Source organism: Sinohyriopsis cumingii, chromosome 16 (assembly GCF_028554795.1).
Source record: "Sinohyriopsis cumingii isolate HCF-2022 chromosome 16, ASM2855479v2, whole genome shotgun sequence".
In the NCBI taxonomy this organism is placed as follows: domain Eukaryota; kingdom Metazoa; phylum Mollusca; class Bivalvia; order Unionida; family Unionidae; genus Sinohyriopsis; species Sinohyriopsis cumingii.
The window spans coordinates 25,739,845-25,755,358 of record NC_142976.1 but is presented as its reverse complement, the minus strand read 5'-3'; the positions used below and the strand labels follow the sequence as shown (position 1 = coordinate 25,755,358).

Genomic DNA, 15,514 nt, shown 5'->3' with positions numbered 1-15,514 from the left:
TTCATATTTTCACATCAAACCTGTGTAAAAAGATCAAAGCATGATATCTCAGGCATACAAAGCTGCTTCTGATCCCAATACATTTATTGAACAAAATCAGTAAATATCATCATGTAATAACAGACTTTGTGCTTATTTTGTATGAAAGTTATTAAATGTATGGTACAACGTCATGTTGAATGCACAATCAGGTAAGATCCTTTACTGTTAAGAGAAAATATTTAATATATGATAGTAACCTGATAGGTCCATTCTTGTAGATTTCAGCCATCATCTTTTCTCTTCCAGATACAGTTCCATAATCTCCAGCTTTCCATAAGGTGTAGTTCTGGATTGGGGCGCACTCTCCAAAGGTGGTACATGTACCACACTGGTCAAATGTATTGCAGTCTGGAGAGCAAACAAAATATTTTTTTTGTTAAAAATATCACAAGGAGACTTACAAAGACCACATTTGCATTTTTTATAACATTCAACAGGACAGGCTTTTCTACCACAGAAGTGCAATGTAGTAGCCAGATATCAGTTTAGGCTGCATCATTTACCACTATTTTCTGTCTTTGCATCTATGGCACCCATACCCAGCATAAAGAGACCCCAGAAAATAGAGATAAAAGATTGTTAAGGCTGACTTCAGACTGAATGAATAGAGTTCATTCCAGGCTGGTTTGATGAACTAAGTAGACTCATTGCCAAAGAAACATAAGACAATCAATCTTATTGGCTGACATAAAAGTCTTACTGAGTTTTAATGGCTGGGGCTCCAATCAAGAAAACAGGATTACTAAAGCATGAGGAATTCAATTCCCAGGATGAAAGGCTTGCAGCAGGGGAGGCTGGTAATAATATTTGTTTCCATTTTCCTGCAAGCAAGAATTGGCATATATATTTGTGACCCACATTTTTTAAATGGTCACACTTTTCCCATTCCTGGAATGAACACCAGAAAACAATAAACAGTGGAATCCATTTGTTGTTGTTGTTGTAGGGTTTAACGCCATTTTTCAGCACACGATAGGCCATATATGGCGGCCAGTATTAATGGTGGAGGAAGAACCCGGGAAAACCCCGGAAAGAACCACCGACCCACGAGAAGCTACTGGCAAGCTTTCTCACATACCCACACTGGCTGAATCCGAGACTCCAACCCACGCAGACAGAGGTGAGATGGCAGTGGTCCGTAACGGACAGCGCTTTAGACCACTCGGCCACTCGGGGCCCCCGGAATCCATTTGTAAGTAATTATATCTTCTTAAATTTCAGACATAGCAAAGAACTAGTAAAAAGTGTTTTGTTCCTTCAAGTTGGCTACAGACAGGTTCTTTTCTACATACAGTCAAACCCGGTTATCTCAATTACGTCGGGGGTGTAAAAAAATCGTTGACATAACCGGGTCCCGAGATATCCGGGTTCATAAAAACCGGTAATTTTAAAAATGTCCTTGAGCATTACTCCTGTCTCTTGCTGGTGTTTACTGGAATCCCCTCCCACTGCATGTTACAATAAAATAAACAAAACGCTTAATTGATAATAAAATGAAATGAACTAACCTGGTGTTGTTATCATTTATTCCTTTTTTATCATCATAAGTAATTTATTAAAGAAAAAATATATCTATGAACTCTTTATATCACATGTAGCGTATGCATCCATTACTGTAGTGTGCATCACTTATGTCAGATAACACACGACACATTTTTATAATTGATGTGAATATATTGAAAAACAAATCATGTTTGGTTGTACTCAGAGGTTTGAATATGTTATCAGATTGAAAAATGGATCAAAGAAAATCACAAACAAGAGAGTGAGAGAGAAACATCCACCGATTGCTTTCAGGCACCCGCCATTCACGCATAACGCGGTGTTAGGTGCAAAATAACCAAGATTGTATTATATCCAGGTTAATATATGACAGTATCTCGCAGATAAAGATCAATAAATGTTTTTGAAAATACATGTACATGTACATGTACATTGACTGTGAGTGCAAATGACACTCCTTTCGCTAGCATAGGTTACAAAGAGTATTTATTAAAGCAAGTTAATGTTGAGTAGACTACTTACCCCGCAGGCATCAATGCGAGTTTGTATCAATTATGATTCCAGATGGCAAATAAATAGATGTGCGGGTGGTGAATAAACACATCCGGTAGCGAGCAGTAAACTAATTCTTTGAACTTACCGGCAGGATATCAAATACAAAGGTTTAAACTAATCGATTAAGCTACTCTTACGAACCAAAAATAGAAAGAATATGAAATAAACATGTGACTACTGCCGTAACGGACCAAAATTGTGCCTGAAAATCGATCGCTTTTGCTGACTATTTCTTGTACAATTTCTGTGAGATTGACGTTAAAAAGTTGCATTTCGTCGAATTAAGCGGGTCCACATGTTACTTCGGACCGAAACTTATGCCCGACATAACCGGGTTATCGACTTAACAGAGGTCGAGATAAGCGGGTAAAAAATAGCATAACAAAGAAGAATTTTTTCGGGACCGGACCAAAACGCTCGACATAAGCGGGTTGTTGAGATAACCGAGGTCGAGATAAGTGGGTTTGACTGTAGTTATATTTTCTTATCTGAAAGTACCTGTCACATGGACAAAAGTAGCTTGAAAATTATTCGTCAAGTTCCAAAACCAGTTATAAACAGAATGAAATTAGAACAAGTTTTGTTAAAGCTGTTACTGTGCATGCATTTGAAATATAAATAATTTATCTAATTCATGAACTTTGGGAGCTAAAAACCATGTTTTTTTTCTTGATATACAAGCCATATTTAGAAAGTTCTGAACTTTAATGTGCTATGAAATTAAGTTATATTAGTACATCTCTCCAAGTAATCCCCATGCACCTCAATCTATAATGTTTTATTCTGATTATATGGAAAAACTGCACTTAAAACATCGTATCAAGTTTTAAATTCATCTGTCCCTCAGAGATCTTTGACAATTGGATTCTGCCAAAAATCAAATGGAGCTAAATCAGGGCTGTATGCTGGAAGTGGAAGTTTGTCATGCATGCATATTTATCCATCAGTTCATTGTCATGGTGATGAAGTGGGAAAAGGTGCATGAATTGGTTGATCGGTAGTAGTCAAAAATTTTTTGCAATGCTCTGAAGGCATACAAGTACCTAGAAGAGTTAGGCAGTGGTACCTGGATGACTGCACTTTTGACTAGACTTTTACATCCCCCCAAAAATGTGCATAAAACTCTCTTGAAACCCACTAACACTGAGTGATTTGTGGTTGATTATCCAAACTTCACTATTTTCTTTCAAGTTGGTTTCAAAAAAGTAAATCCATGTTTCATCAACTTTAACATTCTCATTCAAACATCTCTGGTCACTCTTTTTAGATTTGGTGAGTAGCAGTTTGGCAGTTTCAAACAGAGTCTGTTGTTGATCAACTGTCAACAAATACAGGGCCCTTCATTCACAAACGTTTCTGAGCTTCAAATGATTCTACAATATATTAAAAACTGCTGAAAAATTAATGCTGATGATAACAGAAATATCTTGCACTGTGTACTGAGTATCTTTCCCCTTTCACAGCAGCCACTTACTGCTCATCAATCGCAATGGTCTTCGATGGATTTGTAAATATTTTTAAAACAATGAAACCACATGAAATTGTTCCATATAACAAAGAAATACACTTTAAACTTTATCCATACCATCCTTGATATCAGTCAGATAGCATCGTAAGAGTGCTCAGTGGCCTCAATATCAGAAAACAACTTAAGAGTGCCCAGCAGCTTCAATATCAGGTAAGTTAAGAGTGCTCAGTGGCCTAGATTAAAGTCAGATAACACATAAAGAGTATTCAGTGGCCTTGATATCAGCCCAGATAACAACCTAAGAGTGCTCAGTGGTCCTGATATCAGTTAGACAGCATACTAAAAGTGCTGATATTTTACATTCTTCTCTATGCACAGCAACTGAATTATTCACTTTCATTTCCATGTCACTGTCATTTACATATTTTACATCATGTGCATATATCTGCAGTTGTCGAGTGTGCATCATGTTAGCTGCAGATCGTTTTAGAGAACGTTATTTTGTCTATAAAACAGCCCTGCACTTATTGACACGTTCACAAAAAAAGTTACAACAAATATTCAAAACTTTTAAAATGCCCCATGTACCATGACATGGTTGGAATTCTATATTTAAAAGTTACTTGTCCAATGGACAATCACCTTTGAAAAACTACTTGTCCCTTGACAAAACCACATTCAATTGTGAAATGAAGATGCCTAAAATCAAGCCCTGGATATGTCAGTAGCTTAATCTATAAGATGGACAAAATTACAAAATGTCAGTCATCCAGAACTTGGTTATCCAGATGGATTAATCATACTGACCATTGGAGAGACATTATTATGCACAAATTTCTGTTACCTGGACAGCTAATTATCTTCACATGTCTCCCTTATCTTCACGTGTCTCCCTTTGTAGTGTAGAGAGTATGTGTTAACAATGAACCTGTTGGGATACAATGAATGCATAAAAATATCCTTTCACTTTGCACCATTGTATTTTGATTTGAAAGAGACAATCAGGTAATAGTAACACAAGTTATAGTAAATATATTATATACCCAACATGACAGACATCTTTCCATAAAGGACATGTTTGTCCAGTTCATAGACTGTCCCTGAGAGAGAGAGAGAGACTATAACCATTGTACCTTGGTTCTTTGCCTGGTAGTTGTTACAGGTTTCATCTGGAATTCCATGCTTGTGTGCATATTCCCAGACAGCCTGGTCATCCCCACCATTACATGACCCAGCATCTCCGCAGTCAATTACATTCTGCACAGAAAGGTATGCTGAAGGCCATGCCCCCTTACGCATGATGTTGATTCTGTCGGCAAAAGAGCTGGTGGATCCCATAGCCCAGCAGGATCCACAGTCTATGGAAAGCAAATAAAAACAGCATTATCACAAAACATTCAGATTTCAATAGTGTCCTGTAATCATACCATAAATGTGGTATAACACAATGAAGCATTTCATAACAAAGTCACCTTATGTTATTCAGTTATTGAAATTCGGATGGTATTAAAACATATCATGGATCACACACTGATGTTCAATAGGCAAGATATTTATGGAAATTACTGCAGTGTAAATTATGTCAGTTGTCAACCTGTGGAGTATAAAGTTATCACCAGTGTTGCCCCTAGGATTCATTGAGCTTGCAAAAATGTGTCCACACACATTCGTCACATCTGAAAGACGTCAAATATTTCAAAGGGACAAAACAACTGTTTGCATTAAAAGCAATGATTTTATATATAAAAAACGGACCCAAGCAACACACAGGGGTAACAATTTAGTGAACATGGCATCAAAAAGTGCAGGAAACCTGTACTTCCATGCTTAATGTGAAATACTGGTTATTAGCATTACACCTGTTGCATGAATTTCATATCTATCTGACTCTTGTGTACTGTATATACTCAAACAAGTCCAGTCCAACTGAAAAATACATAGACCCTGCTGCAATCACTTAATGTGCCAGTAAGTGGATCACAAAACAAAAGCTGTAATTCTCTGAGGTTCTACCATGAATCTGATGTTCAAGTACAATAATCTTAAAATGAAGAGTGTCATGTGTTATATTCTACTTCTTGTGTTAATGCATCTCTCAGCCACAAAGTACATGAATGAAAGATCTGTTGCTATCTGAAATTTAGGAACACGGGATTGTGTGAAAACTACTACATGTACCAAGACAACTACATGTACTAGGATGAATACATGTATCAAGACAACTACATGTACCAAGGCTACTACATGCAGACTACTACATGCACTAAGAATACTAAATGTACCAAGACTAATAAATGCAGATGACTACATGCACTAAGACTACTATATGCACCAAGATAACTACATGCAGACTACTACATATATCAAGACAAATACATGTACCAAGACTACTAGATGTACCAAGACTAGAACATATACAAAGACTATTACATGTACCAAGATTAATACATGTACCAAGACTACTACATGTACCAAGATGAATACATGTACCAAGACTACTATATGTACCAAGACTACTACGTGTACCAAGAAACTAGTACATATACAAAGATTACTACATGTAACAAGATTTTACATGTATTAATATTACTACATGAAACAAGGTTGCTACATGAACCAAGACTACTAAATGTAAAAAGACTAATATGTGTACCATGACTACTACATGCAGACTACTATATGTACCAAGACTACTACATGTACAAAGATTACATGTATTAATATTACTTCATGTAACAAGGCTGCTACATGTACCAAGACTACTAAATGTATAAAGACTAATACATGTACCAAGACTACTAAATGTATAAAGACTAATACATGTACCAAGTCTACTAAATGTAAAAAGACTAATACATGTACCAAGTCTACTAAATGTATAAAGACTAATACATGTACCAAGTCTACTAAATGTAAAAAGACTAATACATGTACCAAGACTATTAAATTTATAAAGACTAATACATGTACCAAGACTACTAAATGTATAAAGACTAATACATGTACCAAGTCTACTAAATGTATAAAGACTAATACATGTACCAAGTCTACTAAATGTAAAAAGACTAATACATGTACCAAGTCTACTAAATGTAAAAAGACTAATACATGTACCAAGACTACTAAATGTATAAAGACTAATACATGTACCAAGTCTACTAAATGTAAAAAGACTAATACATGTACCAAGACTACTAAATGTATAAAGACTAATACATGTACCAAGTCTACTAAACGTATAAAGACTGATACATGTACCAAGACTACTAAACGTATAAAGACTGATACATGTACCAAGACTACTAAACGTATAAAGACTTATACATGTACCAAGACTACTAAACGTATAAAGACTGATACATGTACCAAGACTACTAAACGTATAAAGACTGATACATGTACCAAGACTACTAAATGTATAAAGACTGATACATGTACCAAGACTACTAAATGTATAAAGACTGATACATGTACCAAGTCTACTAAATGTATAAAGACTAATACATGTACCAAGACTACTAAATGTATAAAGACTAATACATGTACCAAGACTACTAAATGTATAAAGACTAATACATGTACCAAGTCTACTAAATGTAAAAAGACTAATACATGTACCAAGTCTACTAAATGTATAAAGACTAATACATGTACCAAGACTACTAAATGTAAAAAGACTAATACATGTACCAAGTCTACTAAATGTAAAAAGACTAATACATGTACCAAGTCTACTAAATGTAAAAAGACTAATACATGTACCAAGTCTACAAAATGTATAAAGACTAATACATGTACCAAGACTACTAAATGTATAAAGACTAATACATGTACCAAGTCTACTAAATGTATAAAGACTAATACATGTACCAAGACTACTAAATGTAAAAAGACTAATACATGTACCAAGTCTACTAAATGTAAAAAGACTAATACATGTACCAAGTCTACTAAATGTAAAAAGACTAATACATGTACCAAGTCTACAAAATGTATAAAGACTAATACATGTACCAAGACTACTAAATGTATAAAGACTAATACATGTACCAAGTCTACTAAATGTAAAAAGACTAATACATGTACCAAGACTACTAAATGTATAAAGACTAATACATGTACCAAGACTACTAAATGTAATAAGACTAATACATGTACCAAGTCTACTAAATGTATAAAGACTAATACATGTACCAAGTCTACTAAATGTAAAAAGACTAATACATGTACCAAGACCGCTAAATGTACAAAGACTACTACATGTACCATGGATATTTACCAAGTCTACATGTACTAAGACTACTACATGTAGCAATTCTATTACACTTACCAAGACTACTACATGTAGCAAAATTGCTACATGTTCCAGGACTAATACATGTATCAAGACTACATGTACATGTACTAGTACTTGTACCAAAACTATTAAATTTACCAAGACTGCATGTACCAATACTACTAAATGTACCAAAACTACCACATGTACTAAAACTAATACATGTTTGAAGTGTTACATGTTTAGGCTCAAATAAACAGTAACACAGAAAGACTGAAAACAACAAGCTTTTTAAAAGTTAACAAATAATTTATTTTCCTGGAAAATTTTGTAAAAATGAAAAAAGGAGAAGAACTTATGGTTTCAAGAATCAAATCCAAAAATAATCTAAGAATAATCCACGAATTAAATTGCAAAAGTCCTAGTTATAAATGTTCTAATAATTTCAAATTCGTATCCTGATGTAAAATCCAAGATGGATGACAATGATGTATGCTGTAGTCAGTACTGTGCTTATCTACAGTTCCTTATAGAAATACAAATAATGGCACTCCGGTGTTGGAAATCCAAATTAAATTTGTAAGCAATGTCTTTCCAAAATTTCTGTGTGAGCACTCCTCAAAATATTTTGAGAATAAAGAATTAATCCTTTTGAAATCCAACTGATCTGAAGAATTATTATAGCTCAAATCTGGCTACCAACAGATTAACTTGACATCAGAATGAAAAGCTTAAAACTGAGAAATCTCTCTCAAAACCAAGATTATAATGTATTATAAGACGCAGTTTCGAAATTCCCCCGAAGTTATGAAATTGGTGGGGGGGTCACACGATCATGTTTATATCACATACACAGAATATGGCCTTGATTAGACCAATGATTATATTCCCAGAATAAAAATTTAAAAACAGTGTTTACTTCTTAACCTTCATAGTCCCGTCATGACCTTGACAACAACCAATCATTTTAAAATAAAATAGAACTTTGTTTACTAATTTTGAATCCAGGTCAGAATTTAGATCAACACCTGGTGTTTATAAACTAACAGTCAAGGTCAAACAAATTTCTGGAAAAATATCATCTCAAGTGAATAAATTTACATTATAACAGCATATAATAGAATAAAAAATTAAAACTGACAAACAATTAAATTATAATAAATATATATTAAATCAGATATATGTAGCAGGAGATTATTACATGGTCCAAGACTACATTTCCCAGTATTACTACATCTACCAAGACAACTAAATGTACCAAGACTAATACATGTATGAAGACTACTAAATGTACAAGACTAATACATGTATGAAGACTAGTACATGCACAAAGACTACAGTAATTAGGATAGTTTTAGGTTATAAAATAGAGTATAAACATGTAGTTACCAGTCTAGAATGAAGTTCCACCCTTAAAAGTCAAGAATGTTATACAGGGCCTATCTATATCCTGTCATGTCAATACCTATGTTTTCATAAAATTAACTTACACTGAGGAATATGCTGGTTTCTGGTTGTACTGAGGAAGTTTTTCCCATCAATATCCCCCCAGTCAAAGGCCTTGGGCAGATCTTTCACATTCAAGTACTCATGTGGTCTTGGCTTTGTTCTATAGTTAATAATAATAATAATAATAATAATAATAATAATAATAAATGTGATAATACTAATAACAATATAAGAAGAATGATAATAATAAGAACGACAGCAGTGATAATATAAATGTCTTTACTTATTGTTTTTAGAGCAAGAAGTCTGTGTTGTACTGGCATAAGGACATGACTGTCTGTCAACAATCAAACAATCAGTTGTCTATTCAGAGGTCTGGTCAAGGTCACAGCCAGAGAGAAAATGACCATTTGTAATTTCTCCTTTCATACTCTAGACATGTCCTTATCAAGTATGAATCAACTACTGAATAAATGAAAATTAATCATCCTTGATGCCCTCATAACTTTACAATATGTATAAGTATCATCTCCTCTCACTTCCTTTTCGGGGCCCCGAGTGGCCGAGTGGTCTAAAGCGCTCTTCGTTATGGATCACTGCCATCTCACCTCTGTCTGTGGTGGTTCGAGTCTAAGAATCAGCCAATGTGGGTATGTGAGAAAGCTTGCCAGTAGCTTCCCGTGGGTCGGTGGTTCTTTCCGGGGTTTTCTCTGGTTCTTCCTCCACCATTAATACTGGCCGCCATGTATAGCCTATCATGTGCTGCAAAATGGCGTTAAACCCCACAACAACAACAACACTTCCTTTTCCCTTCTAGTTAACAAATTTATATGATATCTTGTACTGACCTATTCTGTATCAAACCAGACCTTCACAAGGCACATTTACCAACAAAATTGCAAGAAGTTGGTCAGAAATAGTGTAATTACATATACAAGGCTGAGAACACCATTCACTGTATGAAAAAAATATCAAATTATAACAAGGAAATCAAATACGAGATGACAAAGCATTTTTAGAAGTTGATACATGAAACAGTCATCTCTTTTTGGCATACTTCCTGACATGACTGAGGATCAGAACAGACCTCTCATTTGTCTGCAATACACACACTATCTTGGCATGGAATTCAAAAGGCCATCTGTTGTATTGAGAGAGATTCAAACAAAATGCATTTTAAAAATACTTCCTGAAACCTATGATAAGGTATGTGCAGTCCAAATAGTTCCTCCATGTAACCTTGACAGGATCAATACCCTTATGTCCACTGAAATAATGTTTTATTGGATTTAAGGAGGGTGGGTGGGTAAGCCACATTACAGTTATTCAGTTGAGTAATAACAGAATGATACACTTATTAAAGAATGTTCAAAAGTGACAAAAACTGCCTGCTGTCTGAATTTTGATTTCATTTTGTTTTAAATGTGAGGGAACATTCCTATTTAAAACTATTCCTGCCAATAAAAGTCATGAAGAAACTATCACCTAACTTTTCAAAGCTCACAAATATCACCACGGAAAATTTCTCATATACTTCAATTAGTCATTGTTGAGTCAGACTACATTCAATAGTCATTGTTAAGTCAGAATATAGCAGTTTGCTATAATTTCCTTGTCAACTAAAATAAAACTGACTTGAACATTGGTCATGGTTTTTTTTAGCAGACAAGGAAACTATACTCTGTGCTGTAGTCAGATCTTACAATGACTGATTTCAAGTTATAATGCTGAAGGTTTAATATTTATTCCAGATACATGTACATTATTTATCAAAAAATGTCTGATCTGGAATAATTATTATTGCAGAAACATATTTTCCTAGAAAAATATTGGTTTCTTCTTCCAATACATTACCTGATGAGAATACCTTAACAGAATAGCTAAAAGGTGGAGGGAATTATATCTCCTTATCCCAAAGTGGCCATCTCGAGTCTCCTAAGGTAAATGAGGGCAGCTTCTAGAAAGATAACCCAACTGGATGATAGACTCCTTCTGCCAGGGCATAGATCCTGTCAGGGACACGTCCCTCCCCCAAATCCAGTGTAAAGCTGGAAGGTGCATCCTTAGGAAGCCACCGGGGAGGTAACCTGTTTTGCAGCAGAGATAGCCCCGATGGGTCTGTCCGTGCCTTTTTTGATGAAAGACCTAAGCTAGAGTATGTCAATAACTCAAAGAAAGTCAGGGAACAGTTCCACTTAAATGCAAGTCTTGTTGTGACTGCCCTAACTTTATGAGCTGAGATGCACAGCAAGTTTATTTGAGCTGGGGTTAAACCCTGATATGCAGATAATCCATTTAATCCAGGTCAAGAGTGTCTGTGTTGAAATGTGGTCCTTGCTTTCCTGAGAGATAAGGAGAGGTGGAATATCTGTCAATACAACAACTCTAACTGGATCCAATAGATAACCTTGAGATCAAGTGTCCAGAGTAGATAGGGGTTGCACAACAATTTCCCTTGAACAGAAGCCTGTACTTGGCAATGAAAGCTGGGGCTATCACGAGTGACACTGACCCATCCTGTTGGAACTGCCAATTGTTTGGTTCAACTGACAAAAGTATGGTAGGTTTTTCATTCCCTTGTTGCTGATAGATCTGCAATTGGTTGATCACTGCAGGCACAGATGCGAGTGAAAACCAAGGGATAAAATGACTATTCTGCTTGTATTAGATGATTTTTCCATGACAATTATTCTACTAATACCTGTAGTTGTCCTGGAACATGATGAACTTGTCAATGGTTATGTTATGGTGGACCTTTCCTCTGCTTAATCAACAACACAGACAAAAGATAAAGCTAATATACTGGGTGCTAGATGTAGGTCTAAAAAGTGGTTCAGTTTTAGTATTCATGTCACATAACAAAAATGTGTCTGTACAAAGTAAAAACAGGCCTTTGCCTCTTATTACAAAACACAAACATTACACTGGTCAACCCCAATTTTCTTCCAGATACTGCTCATTTTATAGGAATACCTGGTTACCTGGTTAATTAGCAGACACATGAAAGCTCTGTCTTCACCTGTCAGCATTAACAAATTGTTTCAAGTTCAGCTTCTTTCCATGTACAATAGGGAATTGGAACAAGCAGCCATCAATAATTGCAGAAGCTCCTGACTTGGTATCTCACAAGCAGGAGCTTTCCAAAATCATATTCTACTAAACTAGTCAGCTAAAAGTAAGACCTAGTGATTCTCAGGGCTATGCTGGTTGAGGTTCCTTATCTCATCACCGCTACTGTAACCAGATTGGTCAGAAGGGATGAAAAAGTACACTGACACTCTTTCGCTCATTTCTGCCTTTCCTTTCCTTACTTTTCTGACTGTCCTACTTCAACTGTCTTTACTTTATCTTTGACCACGCACAACTCATTGTTTAATAGTCAAGTGTAACTGCGTCAATGTATTTATAAATAAAGAGTACAGTCTGCCTCGGGTTCATTATGAATCATATTCCAACTCCTGTCTTCAAAAGTATTTACATGGCAGAGTTATGAGGAATATTTACTGAAAAGATACATATTTAACACTGCACTCGCTGTTGACTAAAACATTTGCACTGATGGAACAAGGTTTGTTTTCAAAACCTCAGAAAGATAGACTGTAAGTGCCATCTACAATGCTTTCGAAGACATGAGCTATGATTCATGACTGTGCCATTCTTCGGCTTGGATGTTAACTACAATTAGCATGAACCAATGCATTTTTTATTAGAAAGGTAACTCAATAAAAATTAGCACCCATGTAATGCTATTTGAGAGAAACGTATAAAAGTTTATTTTATGAAAATATGTCAGAAAATGTATGTTTTATAAATTTTTGGCCAACAACATCTACTCAATACTGTTTAAGAATGATTTATTTTTGTGCCAAAATGTGGTACCATACCAAGCGATTTTTTTTCTTTCGAGATATCAAAACCAAATTTGGCACATTCATAAAGATTACTTAGCTGTTTATAAAATGCTTTGTTTTTTTTTTAATTCGGACCACAAATAGATTTTTAAGCTTCTTTAATATGCTATTAATTCTTCCTGCAATACTATAGATTATTTACCGTACTCCTTGGATTGGAGTTGCTGATGGCTTGAAGCATGAAAATCGGTTGCGACTTCCCGTAGGTTTGTGAAATTGTACAACATCGACTGCCTGGCAAAACAAAAATAGCGAGAGCGCAATAGCGAGTGTGTTGAGTGGCACCATCTTAGTCTAAATCTTAAGTCATATGATCCCTTCTCACATGACACATCACATTCACTAATATAATCGGAACGTCTTATAGACAATTCGGCCCAATGTGGACCGAAAATAAGACAATTCGGCCCAACTTAAAAGACAATTCGGCCCAAGATATTTTTCTTCAAACAGCAAGTAGATACTAAGTAAGATATATATATATATATATATATATATATATATATATATATATATGTGTGTGTGTGTGTGTGTGTGTGAGAGAGAGAGAACACAAACTAACATATATTGCGCTTTCTAATTAAAATACTTAAATACATTTATTTTTTATGCTAAAAAAATATATGCATCTGCACAACGACATTCTCAATTTAAGTCGTCTGGTCAAATTATCTATATTGATTTATCAAATAATAATACTTAACAGATAATATTCTACAGAATACGTTTACATTTTTCTAAGAGTAGCAACACCATACATGAGATATTATACTAATATATTTGATTTTAGGCTTCAGATTGTAACAGAAGACGGAATCTTGTAAGACGAAAACTTCTTGTATGCAATGCAGTTTTGTCTGAAACAAAGGCGTCAAAGCAGTCTCGTTCTCTAAAATGACGCCGTGTTCTACATCAGATTATTTATGGGTTGAATATTCAAAATGTCTGATGCCGAAGTGGAATTAATTAACAATGCATTTGCTTCACGTTAGTGAAATACATACCTTTACCTAAAAAGTACAGGTGAGGGGACTCCTCACTTTTATCGGCTAAAAATGTTGTTTTCTATCTGTGAGACTGTATATAAGTTCAGGCCATTTTAATTGCACACAAAAGTGTTCATTTAAGTTGTTTGAACTTTAAAATAAGCAGCAGAGGGGCTGTACAGACCGAAACTTTTTGCACAATAAACCCCTCCAGGAAACTATTCCTCGATAGAGGGCTTATTTCGACGAAATAAACCCTTCTATTCAGAATACAGGACAAAAAAAAATGTCCCCCGAAAACTCGAAGAGTTTCCAGGGACAAACTCGTTGAGTTTGCACTGACAACTTGGGTTACTTCAATAAATCTGAAACAGTTTCCGTGGCGGGGTCGTTATTGAAAAATCCATGGGTCGGGTCCATCCCCTCTGCTGCTCTGGGAAATGAGTTTCCAAGGAAAAACATTTTTATGTTGCAAATAGTGTATCAAGTCCAATACGGTATCTTGTTCTGGGATCGTGTAAATTTATTGTCACAAATCCGTGAGGTTTTCTTTGAGCATGACTGAAGAAATTTTTAAATTTATTTAAATCCATATCGCCACCACACCAGGTTTGATGAATATTTCTCAGTGTATGTGTATCAACTCCATTGAATATCGCAAGAAGATTACAATTATCCCTGATTACTTTAGGAATTTGTGTATAACGCTGAGTAACATAAATCACATCAGTGTTTTTGTGACGTCCCCGGGAAAATATTCTTGCGGGATTTTTTTGCTTGTCCAACATAACATCATCATACACTACTAGGTTGTTAATTGATTCATCAAGATCCTCGACGCTGGGGGCTTCTTCGATATCAGTGATAAATTCAACAACATCCTCACCGTCTTTACTCAGCGCGCTTGCACTCTCATTAAAATCTTTTATAACGTTATAGCATCGTTGATCATCTACAGATGGAGCTATCAAATACAGTTTATCCCATTTCATCCACTTCATTATCAAGTTCAGCAACAGCTGTGTTTTACCTGAACCGGATGGCCCAATTATAATCGCGCGGATAGAGTTTGGTAGCACTGAATTATGCTTAACTGGCTCTTTCTTTTTTGTCGCAGAAAAATCTGTAATTTCCATTTGTATATAAAGAATAATAATTATGGATCTATATTGTGTGAAGTGTAAGGCACGAACCCCTACGAATGATCTAACAACCATTACAACAAAAAATAACAGACAAGCACTTTCTGGTAAGTGTACGCGATGTGGCACAAAAAAATTTAGATTTCAAAAAAAAAGCGAGAATTTAGCGGAGGTGACATTGC

General features: G+C 35.2%; 1 protein-coding gene across 1 annotated transcript in view; it reads right to left on the bottom strand.

The window, feature by feature from the left end:
* Window positions 1-13,541, bottom strand: part of LOC149780101 (cathepsin Z-like) — a 26,159-nt gene extending 12,618 nt beyond the window's left edge. The window contains exons 1-4 of the mRNA XM_089936862.1: window positions 13,347-13,541; window positions 9,335-9,453; window positions 4,702-4,926; window positions 240-390 (exon numbers count right to left, since the gene is read on the bottom strand). Of these exons, the coding sequence (XP_089792988.1) occupies window positions 240-390; window positions 4,702-4,926; window positions 9,335-9,453; window positions 13,347-13,492 (641 nt within the window). The 5' untranslated portion in view covers window positions 13,493-13,541. The remainder of the gene's footprint in view (window positions 1-239; window positions 391-4,701; window positions 4,927-9,334; window positions 9,454-13,346) is intronic.
* Between the last annotated feature and the right edge of the window lie 1,973 nt (window positions 13,542-15,514).